This window comes from Lingula anatina, chromosome 7 (assembly GCF_051362555.1).
Source record: "Lingula anatina isolate TDL-2025a chromosome 7, LinAna3.0, whole genome shotgun sequence".
In the NCBI taxonomy this organism is placed as follows: Eukaryota; Metazoa; Brachiopoda; class Lingulata; order Lingulida; family Lingulidae; genus Lingula; species Lingula anatina.
Genome location: NC_141773.1, coordinates 16,156,868 through 16,172,101, shown reverse-complemented (window position 1 = coordinate 16,172,101; position 15,234 = coordinate 16,156,868). Strand labels below are relative to the sequence as shown.

The window sequence follows — 15,234 nt, the reverse complement described above, 5'->3', positions numbered from 1 at the left end:
CACCTGCATTCCTAATTTTACCTACAACCAGTACAATGCCTGTTTACGCGGGCGCGTCAACTCCGTCAATTTAGTACATGTACAATGCAAACCCAATCAACTTTATTCAAATTTATTTTTTTCTTGTTTTGATGAAAATGAAATGAAGGAAATATGCAATTAAACGCCCATTGTCCCATGGATTCGACGACTAAATTGACCTAAACTGAATGGAATGTGTGAAATAGTTTGAATCACCTTGACGCATGCTCAACGGACACCTGTTTATTTCCGGTGTCTCAAATTCTACAGGTGAGGAAAGGACACCAAAGTTTTGCATTTTTAACGGATCTGTGTATGTTGCTGTGAGTTTTTTCAAGGAGCTGAAGACGGCAGTAGAAAAGAAGAATGGCCAGTGATATCGTTGGGATTGTATTCCTGGCTTATTTGGCGACAGGTGTGTATTTAAGGAGAAAGTTTTTTTTCACTATGCTTGAGATGACTAATTTACAGGCTGGTACCAACTTTGGAATCTTTTTTTAGACCTATCTGTATTTGACAGGAATCGAAAAAAGGTTGAAGGAATAGTATGTGACATACATATTTTGCTTTTACAAAGCATTTACAGTAATTGTATAGTGCCTCTTGCAAACAAGGGTAAAATTATAGTTATGGACCTTTTCACAGTGTTTTACAGTATATTTTCCTCCTTTTAAATATTCCCCATGACATCAAATCCAATGAAACTAAATGGGGCAGCTAAATGTGCATTACAATCCCCTTTTATTCCGTTTGTGTGTGAGTGTGTGTGTGTATGGGTGGGGGGGGGGGGGTTTGACGCTGTACAAAATATAGAAGTAGACTGATTCTCTTTTACAAGTACCTCAGTGGTGGTTATTGGTATGGATAGCAACCATTTTTATTATCTGTTTCAGTGTCTGCCCAAACTGATCCCAAGGTTTATTTGAACTTCATGGAACCATTTAATCGTCCAGAAACTTTGATAACCCATGTGCCTGTTGTCTCCCTAAATTGTACTGTTGAAGACATGCCTAAACAGTCCTCGGTAGGTAAACTAATGTAATGTGATTATTATCATCAGTAATTTAATAATAATGATAATACTAGTAATCACATTAAATTATTTTCTTCTTACAAAGTAACAAAATTTTACAGTACTTTAAATATAAAAAAATGGCAAATGAAAATGGTGTCAGGAAAAAGAAAAGCTCTTTTCTTGTTAAACAGGTGGTGGATATTTTTCTCATGTCAGCTTTATCTTTAAAAAAATGAAATTGAAATTTCGTATTTACAATATCGAATTGCATGGCTTTAAAATGTTGGACATATCAAGGTTCTGGTAAGGTGGGACTTTTGATATAGTAGACAGTGGCATATTTTGCTAATTTTCAAAAGACAGGCCCTGAAAAGTTTGTAATTTGCAGGCTGTTCATATTAGATTTATTTCACTTTTTCACTTTTGCTTCTGAACCAGATTTGTTGATCTAATTCAGTATCATATGTGAGGTGCCATACTTGTAATTAAGTTACCTGTAGATGTAATTTTGGCATAAAACTTCTGTTTTTTAAAAAGCTCCTTTTGTTTTAAAGAAATGATAAGTAGAATTACTAAGTAGTCAACAACCTGCTTGTAGCAAAATACTTTTGATAAGCAAAGCTCAAGCTTTTCACTTTTCCCATTTAGGTCAGTTATGAGAAAATTCAAAATGGCACAAAAGTTCCCATCTCCTTTGATACAACTGTCTACGACAAAACAAAATATCAAATCGAAAAGAAGGAGCCCAGCACCTGGATACTGGATGTTCGGAACATCAAGGAGACAGACGAAGGGGATTATCGCTGCTATATTTATGTCACACAAAAGACACAGATTTTTGCAAGCAAAAGAATGATAGTCTATGGTAAGTTGCACGATTTCCAGTTTCAGTTTGCTCAGAGACAATTATTTTCATTTTAATTCAGCAGGTAATAGGTCATGATGAGGTGGTCTAATATAGTGAAAGTAGAAAGTATTCATAATCTATATATGTTTAAATGGCCTCATTGTGAAACAGGAGTGGACATTCAATCATATATATATATATATATATATATATACACACACACACACACACACACACACACACACACACACACACGTACTATGCACAATTAAAATTAATAAATAAATTAAAAAAATCGAGAGACATGTATCAACCCCGACTCTGAGTTTCAGAAGGTATGCCCGATCGTCAGGAGGTTTTTTTTTTTTTGAAAATGGAGTTTTAGCCGTTTATCTACACAGCGTGAAGGCACTTATGGGGTTGATACATGTCTCTTGTTTTTTTATTTATTTATTAATTTTAATTGGGCATGAATGCTACGGACAGTTGAGCACTGTACCACATGCACGCTTGTTATATATATATATATATATATATAATTTTTTTTTACAGATGCTCCTAAAATTCTGAAAATGCAAACCACCCAAGTAGCGCAGGTAGACGAAGACAAGCACACTTCCCTACTGTGTAAAGCATCGGGGTCTCCTGCACCAGAAATTAAATGGGAGAGAGTTGGAGGCGGCATGATGCCAGGTGGTGGAGAAGAGGCAAGTAATCGTTGTTTTTATTTTCACAAGCCTTATTTATCTATACTACTGTCAATGTGAGGCAGAAAAAGATTAGGGAAGTTGAACATTATAGAGTCCCTACATTGAATAAGGAGTACTTTAATTAACAGACTAAAACACTGCACTTTAAAGTTAAAAAGCTTCAGACTGAGTGTATAAATTCTGAAACTGTAGAACTGACTGATGTCACTCTCTGTGCCCACTAAAAATGTTGCAAAAGCCTGGGTTTTTGCAAATATAGTTCATCTTCTACCAGAAAACCTGCTGAATTTGTTGTGAAACAGATCTTCACAAATGATTGCTTTTAAACGTGGATGCAAATATGACAGCTGCATCATTGTCAAAAAAAAACAAAAAAACATAAGCGTAAAGGTTCACAGGAAGATGAAGGCATGGTTGCAGATTGGTATAAAATTGGCATTGACACTGGGGATGTTGAACTCTTAATTGGCTTCTTTACAGTATATTGGAGAAAAGTTGGACATAAGAAGTGCCAAGGCAGAAGACATGGGGTTGTTCCGCTGTGAAGCCACCAACAGGGTTGGTGTGGCCACAACTGAAGTACAGCTCATTGTTGATTGTAAGAATCTAACTCACACTTGCACAGCATTAGACAGTCAGATGATTAAGAGCCTTATTTTTTCATTGTAATATATGGCATTTTATCAAATGGTGGCGTTAGTGGCTCACATTTGTTATTATTCCAATACAGATTTTATCAACTGAGAAAATTTTTAATATGGGTAAATTATTTTCAGTTTTATAACAGTAGTTACAAACTGAAGATGAAATTGTTTTGCTTTAAAAGAAAAACACATATATGCAGTTTTTTTAAATCTTTCAAAAGGTTACCTTGCAGCTGTAATGTCAGTTTCAGTCATCATTTTTCAGTTGTTTATTTTCATTTCTGTTATTATTTTTTTTAATACAATTCCAGTCACCCCTGTTCTCAGTTCGCCATACCTGAATAGAGAAAATGAACATGTCGCCCTTCAGAAAAAAGGGCACAAAATTTCTATTCTGTGTTTTATCTTGGCCAATCCCAATGTTGAATCTGGAGATGTTGTGTGGTCTTTCAGTAAGTTAAAAGACAGTGGCTCTCAAGATCTAACTTCAGGGTAAGTTGTCCTCTTTTTGCAAGTGCTGAACATCTTTAAGACTTCTGCTGATACCCCTGATTGGTGTGTGTTGAAAGTTGAATCTGCCAATCAAAGTCTGGTTTACATTATCACACAGAAAATTGCAAGCAACAACACATCTGATAGGTTGTTCTAAATTATGGCAAATTTTTGTGCATTTGGGTGCTGTTGCAGTTTGAATGTAATAAAGTGCAGATGATTATTTTAACTTACAAAGACAAGTCTGACAAGATTTTTTTCCAATTCAAGGTTCAATTAGCTACATACTTTCAATTTGTTGAAATAAACTGGTCACTTCAGATATTAATTTCTTTAAATTTGTAATATATGATTAACATGAATATATTACCATGTAAGAAACCAAATTACTGGACAGCCAATAAATATTTGCCTTGTTTTATTGCCTAGCAAGTTAAAAATCCTTGCTTTGCATTGCTTTATATCATAACTAATTTAATTCAGTTAATGACAGTTGATGTAATGGGTTTTAAAGTTTTATTAAGTAATATTTCATTATAATAAATGAAAATCTTACATTCTTTTCTTTTACAGTGATTATCGTTTCTTACAAAGAGCCAACAGTGAAGCCACGGCAAAGTATGTCATTAACAGTGTATCTAGTGATGACTATGGTTATTACACATGCAGTGTTTCAAATAATAAAGGTAGCTCTTCCTTGACCATCAAATTAGAAGGTGAGTAGCTTGGTGAAATGGGGGGTCAAGTGAATAATTTGTGGGCAGATTTTAAAGTACTAACATTAGGAATTAAAATAGATCAAAACCTGATTTTCATAAAGTGGAAGAAAAAAGAAAAGAAGAAAGGTTGTGTAATAAAAGCTTAATGAATGTGATTGTAACACTGAAAAACACCCTTAAAACCAAATACTGTATATTGACAAGGTCACATAACATATTAACTACTCTATTCCAGTGGACTATTATGAAATCATCTAGTACTAGTAGAAGTGGACCATCTAGTAGAAGTGGACCAAATATTAAAATTATTTTTTAAAAAAATTCCCATTGTAAAATTTGCCTATAGTTTAAATTTTAAGACTGGCTTGGCTTGTTTCTGGTTGATTTCAAGCTTTTAAACAAGTCTTGACCCCTGACCTCTATTTATTTCAGAGACAAATACAGCGCAACCTGATCAGATAGCAGGGGCTGTGAGTGGAGCCACAACACTCAGTGGTTTTGTATCACTGCTTTTGCTGCTATTATTCTGGAGCCTTTCATAGTAGGTAGTATCCTTCGATGAGTGAATTTGTCTCATCTGGAATTTTCATTCTTCAAATAGCAATATTTATGATAATAGTGGATGATTATGGTGTTGATGATAATAAAATTTAAAGGAATTCGAACATTATATTACTTTTCATTCAGTATTTTCTGTTAGTGGTTTGACATATATGTTTCATTTAATTTCAGAAAATGAAGATGATGTGATGTGAGAAGCATCTTTAGATGTTTTTTTTATATATATTTAAAAGACCAAATTTTCAAGCATCACAAGAGTGAGGACTGTAGTGAATGTGAGACAAAAGGACTGTTGTTTACTATTTTTACATGTAGGGACAGCATGCAGGAACTGGCAAAAATTAGATAAATAATTAAAAGAGAAAGGGAAGGATAAAGATGTCCACTTTTCTGTTATCCCCGCTAATTTTGTAGTGCTGACCAGTCATCTCTGCATGACTTGGCCAACTAAAAATTTGAAACTATTTTTTATAAGCATAAATTTGAAATAAGCTCAACGGTTGTATACTTTCATAACATTTTCAGTTTCAGTGAAGATTGAATATTTTAGCTGGGTAAGCAGTTGTCTTAAGATCCAGGTGTATTCTATATTAGCAAAACTGTACAAAACTAGATATTCCCTTCCTTCCCAATGCTGTGCTTGACATAGCCAATGAACTCATTAAAAAAGCAGAAAGCAAATTTGTGGAGAACTTGTGAAAGGCAGTAAAAACCCTCCTGTTATTGCATGTGAGTCTTCTTAAATTGCATTAGTTCAGTCAGTCTACCAATGGGTGTAAATAGGGTCCAAGATTTAGTACAAAGACCATCTTGTATGCTGTCCATTACGCAGCTGCCACTCCATACCAGGACATCCTTTTCCATGTAAATACAAATCGATATATATATATATATATATATATATATATATATATATATATACTGACAGTCAATGAAAATGCATCAGAAAACTTTCTTGTACTTTTTTTACCGAGAATCGATTCCAACCATATACAAACGAGTACAAATGCATTTGTTTGGTCATAAGAGAGTGGGCTGACCACTATTTCATATTTCACACGAAAATTGTTTTTTTTTTTCCATATGTGCTTAAGGAACTTAAAATATTATTTGATAAATAAATGATGCGTTTTCATTGACTGTCAGTATGTATATATATATTACCACTTCTTTGGAATTTTTTACAAAATTCTCACTGGACTGGGTGCTTAAAAAGGTTCGATGAACGCATTGATTTATAGTTTTTTGATTTGGTTTTGGCATGTCATTGAATCATATGACGCTTGTCCCAAGTTCACTTTGTAATGGTTAACTATTTTATGATGCTAGTTCATCTTTTATGGAAGGGGAACTAGCTATAAAAGAAAATTTTGATTATTACTTTTGCCTGTGACAACAAGCTCATAAATCCTTTAATCTCTTCGTGTCATACTGATATCATCAGTTTAAGGTTCATGTAGCCAGAAGCATGTCTGCCCAGAAAAAAAAATGTACATATTAATTTTTAGACTGCATAGCAATGGTATACATATTTTACACAGTTTTTTATAGAAAAATTATACATGAACAAGTAAAAATAATGTTGCTATGTATTCACTGTACATAAAGTATTATGTATCTTTATACTCGAATGTCTACATCTAGAGAATGTATATTTTTACAATCAAAGAAATTTAAAATTAATGGCGTTAGTTAGCTTTTAACTGTTAGTGACTATTTACACTTTTTTAAAAAGTAAGAAACTTCCTCAGGTAAAAGTCGTAAACTTTGAATTTTAGTTTGATGACTGGTAACCTTGGAAACTCCAGCGCATAACTCGATTCAAACTAGGACTTGATTATTGCTTTTAGCTAGATGCTTTATCCATAGCCATTTATTGTGGAGGAGGTTTATTGCTACCAATTTTTCTTTTTGGTTGCTGAAATGCCTATTAAGTGATTTGGGCTAGGTTTAGCCAAGTTGGAGAAACTTGTAAGGTGGCCCTCAAGAGCATTTTGGCGTGTAGCCATGATGCAGTTCAAAATGCATTTTCTTGAATCATCGTAAGGATAGTTATTCACCCGTGTTACGGGAATCTTTGAGGATTTTGTCACAAGTTCTATTGTAAAATAAAAGACAGCAGACAGAGGCATGGTATTTTTTAAGAATAGATCTTTTAGCACTCTGTAGTTAATAATGTATGGTTTAACATGGATTCAGAAATAAAATGATTCATATGTAAGATAAAAACATTTTTTTCCATTTAGGAATAAGCTAAAAGTAGCAGCATACTTTTTTTTTTTTTTGCAATTTTTGAGTGTAAAAAGTCTAACTTTATAAGTTCAAAACCATTTATTATAAAAAGGTTTACAGTACATAAAGCAGATATCAAATGTCTCAATAAAGCAATGAGGTTCACTTCAACCTATAACAAGGCGTTTTCTAAAATGCAATGTAAGTTAGTTACCAATAAATCATACAAGGGAACAATTGAAAAGGAAATTAATGGCCACTTACAACCTTACACATATAAAATATAAATGGCATGTTTTGAAGGCAGATTGTTTTTTATCTAGACAGCAAAGCTGGCAAATGTACAGACACTTAATATCATTAAGCAAAACATTGCCAAGATACATGGAAGAAATGAAGAGCTTCAGTTTAAAAAAAATTATCACGTCAATTTTAAAAAGGAACCTGCCTTTTTACTGAACAACAGATGTGTCAGACGGCAATGACAGATAAAGATCAAAATATATACAGACATAGTGTGTCTGTATAATAATTTTAACTGCTTACTCAACTAGATTTTAACTCCCTTCTCTCCCCTGTAAGTGGAAAAAACCTCATTCCTCTATAGACTGCAAACATAGATGATAAGCATAAAACAGTTAAACAGCTTCAATCAAAACTACAGTGTATACCCTCACAGAGAGTATGTCACAGCTGTATACATCATCTAGGCGACAAGAACAAGAAACTGAGCAAATCTTTGACGGAAATAAGGAGAACAGGTTCTGCTTGAGAGTGCACGCGAGACCCATTTGGTAATGCATCAACTTATGCCATACATACAGGGATTAAAACTGTGTAATAAAGACGAAGTAAAAAATTAACAATAATAATTATATAAAACGTTTTAAAGATAAAATGTAAACACAAAATAACCTCTCCCAGGCTTTAAGACTGCAGTCTGCCCTTGAGAACAAGTACTACTTTTACTGCAAGTAATAGTAGTAGTAGAAAAATTTATCTATCTATCCATGTCATGGCATTTGAAGTGTTTCTAAAATCGTTGACATTAAGTCCATCTTTTCAAACATGAAGCACAATACCACCACAAAGCTGCACATCTTCGTAAAATAAATAAATAAAATAAAAATAAAAAACCTTTAACTCAAGTTAACTACAATAGAATAACAAAAAATAGAACAAAAAAAAAGTTTGAATTTAATATGTTACCACAAGCCTTGAGTGAACGTAATAATTACTTTTTCCTATACACTTAAGTAACAAGCTTACTTTAAGCATGCTTATTGCAAAACAAATCACTTTACAAAAAAAAGTGAAACAAGATCTTGAAATATATTTAAAAATAACTTCAAAGTCATGACTAAAAACACTTCAAGGAGCAATATCAAGCTAAATCACAAGATAAAAAGACAAAAATTTATCATGAACTTCATTTTGGCTATGTTAGAACAGATAACATCTTCTAACTTAAAGTGAATGCAAATTAACCAAAATTTGAAAAAAATGTTGCACAGGGACAGCAGACAAGTGGAAAACATCAGCTTGTGTGCAAATTAAAAAAGATCTTGCTCAGCCCATATATTATCTACATGAAAAGCATAGCACCAGCACCTTTCAGGGCAGGTTATTTTTTATAATGAAGTTACATAACCACACTTTTAAAACCTGGGCTAAGTTCCTGTCATTTCTACTTTTATTAAGAAGTGATTTTCAGAGCTTAATGAAATATAAAACAGAAAGGAGATGAACAAACATTATGAGGGGAAAATGGCTAGGATTCGGCCTTCTTTCTCAAACAAAATACTAAAATTATTATGATGCCATATGTACTGCTGCAGTCATGCTATTAATTTACAATTAAGGAAGATGTACACAATATACACTTTGTGGGTAAACTTCCTTTCACTGATCAAGTGCTTAAGATGCTACTGAGTCATATATACTGCTGCAGTAATACCATCAATTAAAAAAACTATTTGAGAAATCTACATTAGGCAACAAAACGCTGATCACTTTGACAATGCATAAGCTTCTAGATGAACCAATTTGTCATCCTTACAACCACATTTTCTGCAGTACAAAAATTACAATATAATCAAACTGAAAAAATGTTAATTTTGTGTACTAAATTCATCAAAACCACAACAAAAACAAAACAAGGCATGGGAAGTCACAGTAACATAATACATACATAAACTAAATATGCAAAAACCTAATGATTCTACTAAACCTGCTATAGCTAATGCTGAACTTCAACTGTGCAAGGGGCCTGCAGTAAAGCCTTTTCCACCTTTCCTAAATTGACCATTCTTATAAATAGAGTAACAAGTTAGTTTAATCATTAAATCTCTTTGCTGAAATGGTTCTTCAGCAACAGAGCTGATAATTCTGATCAACTGACTCCTGTAAGTTATCCCCCCTCAAAAAAAATAAAATAGAATAAAATAAATAAAATAATAACAGACTTAAGACATCAAATTAAGTATTTAAAATAATAAATAAATAAATGCAGAGAAAAAATTTAATGAATATCAGATTTTACAGTGTGCGAGGATTAAAAAAATGGATCTCCCATTGCAGGATACGCAATCAGTGTTAAGTTTTGATGGTGAAGATATTCATTTCTACATTAACATACTTTCCCCAAGAATATGCAGTTTATCTTTAGTGCAGCAAAGTTTTTGTATTTATCTAAAAGGTTATGTAATGTTGCTTAGCAACTGATACAAAGGCCATAAGTTATGAGAACAATAGCGTTGCTAGGGTGACAGTCACTATGGTGATGGAAATGGAGGCAATTTTCGAAGAAGCCACATCTCTTACTTTTCCAGGCTCCTTGGGGGTGGCTGAAATAATAATAATTATAATAATAATGACAATCATATTATGTGATAACAATAGAACTATCTAGTTTGATATTATTCCAAAATGTACCCAGATTTTTTCTTTTAAATTTATGCAACCATCTGATGAAATAAGAAAATAATTAATAAAAAATATCTACCCCTAATTATTAACATGTAAAATAATTGGCATCAATGATACATTTATTTAGCTTCAGCTGGCAGAAAAATATATGAGAATAATTTGTTGAGCAATTTTTTTTTCTTTTGATTAACACTGTAACATCTGATATGCCATAAAGGCCTTCAATGGTCAAAATAGCTTATTTCCCCTGCTTCAACCTGTATTATATGAAAAAAACCAGTGGATAAGGGAAAAAAAATCTAATGTGTAAAACTGCCATATTATGAGTAGGAAGCAAGTGTTTTGCACTGGGACTATAAGAAAGGTTTAAAAAGGGGCATGTCTTTTATAAGCTGGGGTAAGGCATTCAATTTTCACTGCCAGCAGTAAGAAGTATACATCTATCAGAAGCTCTGAGAGAAAACGGCTCAAAGATGCAGAGAATCATCAGAGGTATAAAAGCGTACCATCCCAACATAAACAGACTGGCATCTGTAAGTTTCAGAATAAATAAATCACAATAAAATTTGAATGAAAATGAAAAACATTATTGATACAAAATTACTATGTTAATTATATATTATAAGCACATATTTTCAGATTTGTGACAAGAATGACATGCTTTTTATTAAGAATGAAAAGAGCTTCAAAGGAAAAATAACACCAGAAAGCTGAAACTGCATAAGATTTTGTTTCTGAAGCTGAAAGTTTAAGCATACTGAAAGCCCTTTGTTTTTCATGTTAAAAATGTCTACTGATACTCCTCACCTGAACTATATAAAATATATTGGTTATAAAAGAATGAAATCCCCTGAAGTCAGGAAAATCCCCAGACAAATCACATCCCTGAAGTCTAGCCCTTCCCTCTACAACATATTTTACCAACTCAATTTCAAAATAAGAAATATCAGTGACACCTTTGTATGTGGTTATACACAAAAAGCAAAGCATTAAAAATACTATTCAATAAAACCTGTAGTATTTTGTATGTCCTCAGTACTGGAAAACCCATCTGAAATCAACACAATTGAGATTCATCAGATCAGACAGGTAACTTTGCTGGAAAAAAAGAAAAATTTAAAAACAAGCCATACAAATTCACACTCATCCTTACAGCTATGTGAAAATGCAATGATAAAACTGAAGCCCCATTCTCCTGGTGACATGTAACTTCAACAACGGTTCTTTCTTGTTATGATTTCATCTACCAAGCAATTTGAGGTTAAAATGTGGACCCTTTGATGAGTCTTGATAATTCTCCCAGGCATTAAAAACCAGCTCTCCAGATTTCTAAGAGGTATCTAGGACCCCAACCAAAAAAGAAGAGTTCTAACCCCTCAAAGAGTTTCCACATGTATTTAGGTTAATGTACAATGGTTTTCAACACAGATGAAATCATAAAATTTGGAAACAGTTGTGACGGACAGTGAGCATCAACAACCATGCTAACATCATAAACCTATAAAATGCACCAATAATGCCCTTCATGCACACAAAACCTTTGGATGGTCCTGTCATGCACTTACAAGTCAAGGGTACCATAGTGGTGCCCTCTGGTGTCATCTTAGTGGCTCCACCTGGTGTACTAGCCCCTGGCTCACTAGCTGTTGAGTTGGGTTCTAAGAAATTTAATTTTAAAATCAACATGCTTGAATTAGGTAATATATATTTTGCAGTATAGACATGCATTCTATCAGTTGTTTTCACATTATTACACCCCTAACACACTATTAGTTCTGTTATTATTCTTAACCAAGTGACCCAAACATATTTTGAAGGTTATGCGTCTAAATATTTACTACCATTTCTGTTAATAAATGATTGCTTTCAAACATATCACACACATAAAAGAAAACAAATAGTTGTCTAATTAAAATGTCAGCAAAAACCAAGTTGCATTGGATCAATTTCTCCACTGTGTGATGCTTGGACTTTTAGCTGCTGGCATGGTGTCTCATACATGTATCAGACTTAGACAGGGTTCCCATACCTACATTGATCTAACAGGATCGATCCCTATCCAAGGGTTTCTTAAATTGCTTTCAGCTTAAGAGGCTTACTGAATCGGTTAAACGATAATGAATTACCCCCTAGCAGCTTCAGTAAGTTCACTGCAATTTATCGAGAATCCCCTCGGAGATCGATCGACAGTTAGTATGAGAGGGTCTGGGAATGGTCCCTTAAAGCCACTTTTAGATCTTATTTCATTTATGTTGAAGAAATATAGGTCTCAAAATGTAAATTAAGGTGTATAGTGTCAGAGAAAAAATCAGGAGTAGTTTACTTCTTGGGGCTTGTTCCCCAAAATGTAAGAAAATACTTAAAGACTAATAGTAGTTATTATTCAATGGACTAATACAGACCTAGTTGTTCTGGACATGAAGGTACACACATTTGGTCTCAAAATTTAAGAAAAAAATTTATTCTCTTGTAAAACAGGCCCCTGGCTAGATGCTCTCCAGCACATATTGTTTGCTAAATGTCTAGGGAATAATCTGGGCTCACAAGGTAAGTTTTGTTAAAAAAGTCAAACATAACTGAAAACACTTCTCAAAATCATAATTGATATCCAATTTCAAACAAACTAGTATTTGGTAAAAATACAATGTCCCAGTTTGATTGTATGCACTTACTTGAGGACAATGAAAATTACAATAATATCTTCAATTCCCAAGTCATCAACTTGGTGGAAAACCAGTTATTTAACTGAAAAATATGCTAGTGTGATCTAAATTGGAAGTCCTCACCTTCTAACTTTGTCACTGGTATTATTTCCTCGCCCATGTTTGTTGTGTTAGCTACTTCAGCAAACTCTACAAGTTACAGGTTAGAAGAAAGAAAGAAAGAAAGAAAGAATAGACAGAACCTAAAAAGAAACCTCCAATCTTTTGTTTAAAAACATTATCTGGTTGCTACTTTATACCAAAATTTTCAACAAAAAAATTGATTTTTTAACAGTAGTACTATTTTGTTTTCATAACTTAAAAGAGACTTTTACTACCCTCCATCAACTTAATAACAATAGCAACTTAAGCCAAGACAAAACACGAGATCATATTTTATTGGACAATTTCCCATGTAATCACTCAATCTATTTTATTCATACTTCTCAGAATTCACAAATAATAAGTTCTATAACTTTTCAGTTGATTAACTTTGTGCCATCTTGGCTGGTGCATTTCTCTTCTTTTTCTTAGAAGAAAAAATTCTTCCATTTTAAAGGACACGCTGTACGCAACTGTTCACATAACACATTGCCTACCAGACAAATCTTAAACAATTTCATGGAGGTTAAGAAAATTGTTCACAGAGAAATTAGTTCCAACTAAACTTTGGAAAATACAAACTAAGACAGAGGTAAATGAGAGTATTAACACTAAACAAAGACAACTTTTTCTTTATTTTTCTTAATTTTTAAAATAAAAATCATGCAATTAGTAACAGTAGAAGATGAACAAAAAATGATATTTAAGGATTGTTTAGAACAAAACTATCTTTATAACAAAGAAGACATTTTTGTTCATTATACATCCTGAATTAATTTTTACAATCTACCTGACAGGCAAAGGGTGATTCTTCTAAAAGGCATGGCCCCTTTTACCCTTCTTTAAAGGATGATTCTTAAAAACCCCAGACCTAGATCCAAGGGTCTGTTTCAATGTATTAATTGCAAGACACATCAGGATAGGGCATTATACACATAGGGTTATAACAGTTACATATGATGATTTTGTTCATCTCAAATCTGACCTTAGGAAAAAAGGAATTTTGATCCATTTTAGATGTATGAAAAGAGGCTGATATTAGAAAAGGAAAGTGTAAAAAACAGGAGCATTTCCATCTAATTATTGCCCTAATTGCCTTTTCAGATTATAGAAGTAGACCTCAAAATGCTTTAATCAGTGTTCCAGTTACTTCAGACTGGCATATGTGTTTCATTGTTATCAGTTAAGAATATAACCACTTTTCTGTAAGAATATACCAGTTTTATCTATGTTTTCAAAGTAAATTAATAAAACAAAAGATACTTTTCTACCCTTACATGCTCATGTTTCTGAAATGGACAATTCTTCCTGTGAGTAAGAGAGTCCCTACCTTTTACATAAACTAAAGTGGGTACGGTGTCTCCCTCTGCCTCTCCAGATGAGATCTCTGGTAAAGTCATATTATCTATCTCCCCTGATGCTAAGAGAGTATTTAAGAAAACATGCTACAGAGTTACAGGAAAGAGAGGGACACATGAAGAATAAACTAAACAAAAATATAGAAAAACAGAAAAGAAATCAACTAAAGAATACAGAATAAAAGCTAAGAGTGAAATGATACATATAAGTGTTATATTATACCCCAAAAGGAGACAAGGTCAAGAAGAAAAGTTTGATCTGAAGTTGAGATGGAAAACTACTGATAAAGCAAACCACCTACCTTCAACCTCTCCCGAGCCCCACAGTTCATATTCCCAGCTACTTTGGACAGTAATGTTAGTACTATTACTATACACTAAAGAAAACATGTCAAGACAGAAGATTTCAGAAATCTAGAGAGATAGTGAAGAAATCACACAAGATAACAGCTGAAAGAAAAGATAGGCAGAAGTAATTACTGTTACAGTAGTTGTGTTGGGGTTTGACCTCTTATTCCTGGATGCTATGGTTTTCTCTACTGAAAACAGCACACCCTAAAAATTCCCATTATAAAAATTTGAAACAACAACAATGTTGTGTCATTTCTCAGTCGTAAGTGACTGTAGTGCCTCCTCTGTGTGAGATCTGTATATAACTAATGCTGACTCCACAACGAAAAGACAGGAGAATAAAGGAGTTGGGGACTAAAGAAGGAAAATTGTACATAAATACCAAGCCATGCTACCACTATCAAGTAATCATTTATCTACTCATCTTTAGTATTTAGCATCATATATTACAAAAACATGCAATTATTTCTACAACTAAGTCATTTCTACAACTACTACTTTTCATAAAGGCTACTCTATCATAAGAACACACTCAATTCAAATGCTAGCCAA

At 33.1% G+C, this 15,234-nt stretch overlaps 2 protein-coding genes across 8 annotated transcripts in view; one reads left to right on the top strand and one right to left on the bottom strand.

Moving 5' to 3' along the window:
• Window positions 1-243: 243 nt before the first annotated feature.
• LOC106157949 (lachesin-like) lies at window positions 244-7,137 on the top strand. The gene is made up of 9 exons (XM_087018709.1): window positions 244-436; window positions 915-1,045; window positions 1,685-1,901; window positions 2,436-2,590; window positions 3,074-3,191; window positions 3,549-3,729; window positions 4,303-4,445; window positions 4,881-4,989; window positions 5,181-7,137. Coding segments are annotated over exons 1-9 (1,104 nt in total). The 5' UTR covers window positions 244-387; the 3' UTR covers window positions 5,182-7,137.
• The window catches only part of LOC106157948 (protein amalgam), a 44,176-nt gene continuing 34,253 nt past the window's right edge, over window positions 5,312-15,234 (bottom strand). The window contains exons 12-17 of one of the 7 annotated variants that reach the window (XM_087018702.1): window positions 14,634-14,708; window positions 14,304-14,393; window positions 12,956-13,021; window positions 11,735-11,827; window positions 11,182-11,220; window positions 5,312-10,087 (exon numbers count right to left, since the gene is read on the bottom strand). In XM_087018702.1, the coding sequence (XP_086874828.1) occupies window positions 9,981-10,087; window positions 11,182-11,220; window positions 11,735-11,827; window positions 12,956-13,021; window positions 14,304-14,393; window positions 14,634-14,708 (470 nt within the window). In that variant the 3' untranslated portion in view covers window positions 5,312-9,980. The remainder of the gene's footprint in view (window positions 10,088-11,181; window positions 11,221-11,734; window positions 11,828-12,955; window positions 13,022-14,303; window positions 14,394-14,633; window positions 14,709-15,234) is intronic. The other 6 variants (XM_087018703.1, XM_087018704.1, XM_087018705.1 and 3 more) reach the window with 6 other exon arrangements.

Coding starts and splice junctions, on each gene's coding strand:
- LOC106157949 (XM_087018709.1), top strand. CDS start 388: ATGGCCAGTGATATCGTTGGGATTGTATTCCTGGCTTATTTGGCGACA. Junction 1,046..1,684: donor ACATGCCTAAACAGTCCTCG/GTAGGTAAACTA, acceptor TTTCCCATTTAG/GTCAGTTATGAGAAAATTCA. Junction 3,730..4,302: donor TCTCAAGATCTAACTTCAGG/GTAAGTTGTCCT, acceptor TTTCTTTTACAG/TGATTATCGTTTCTTACAAA.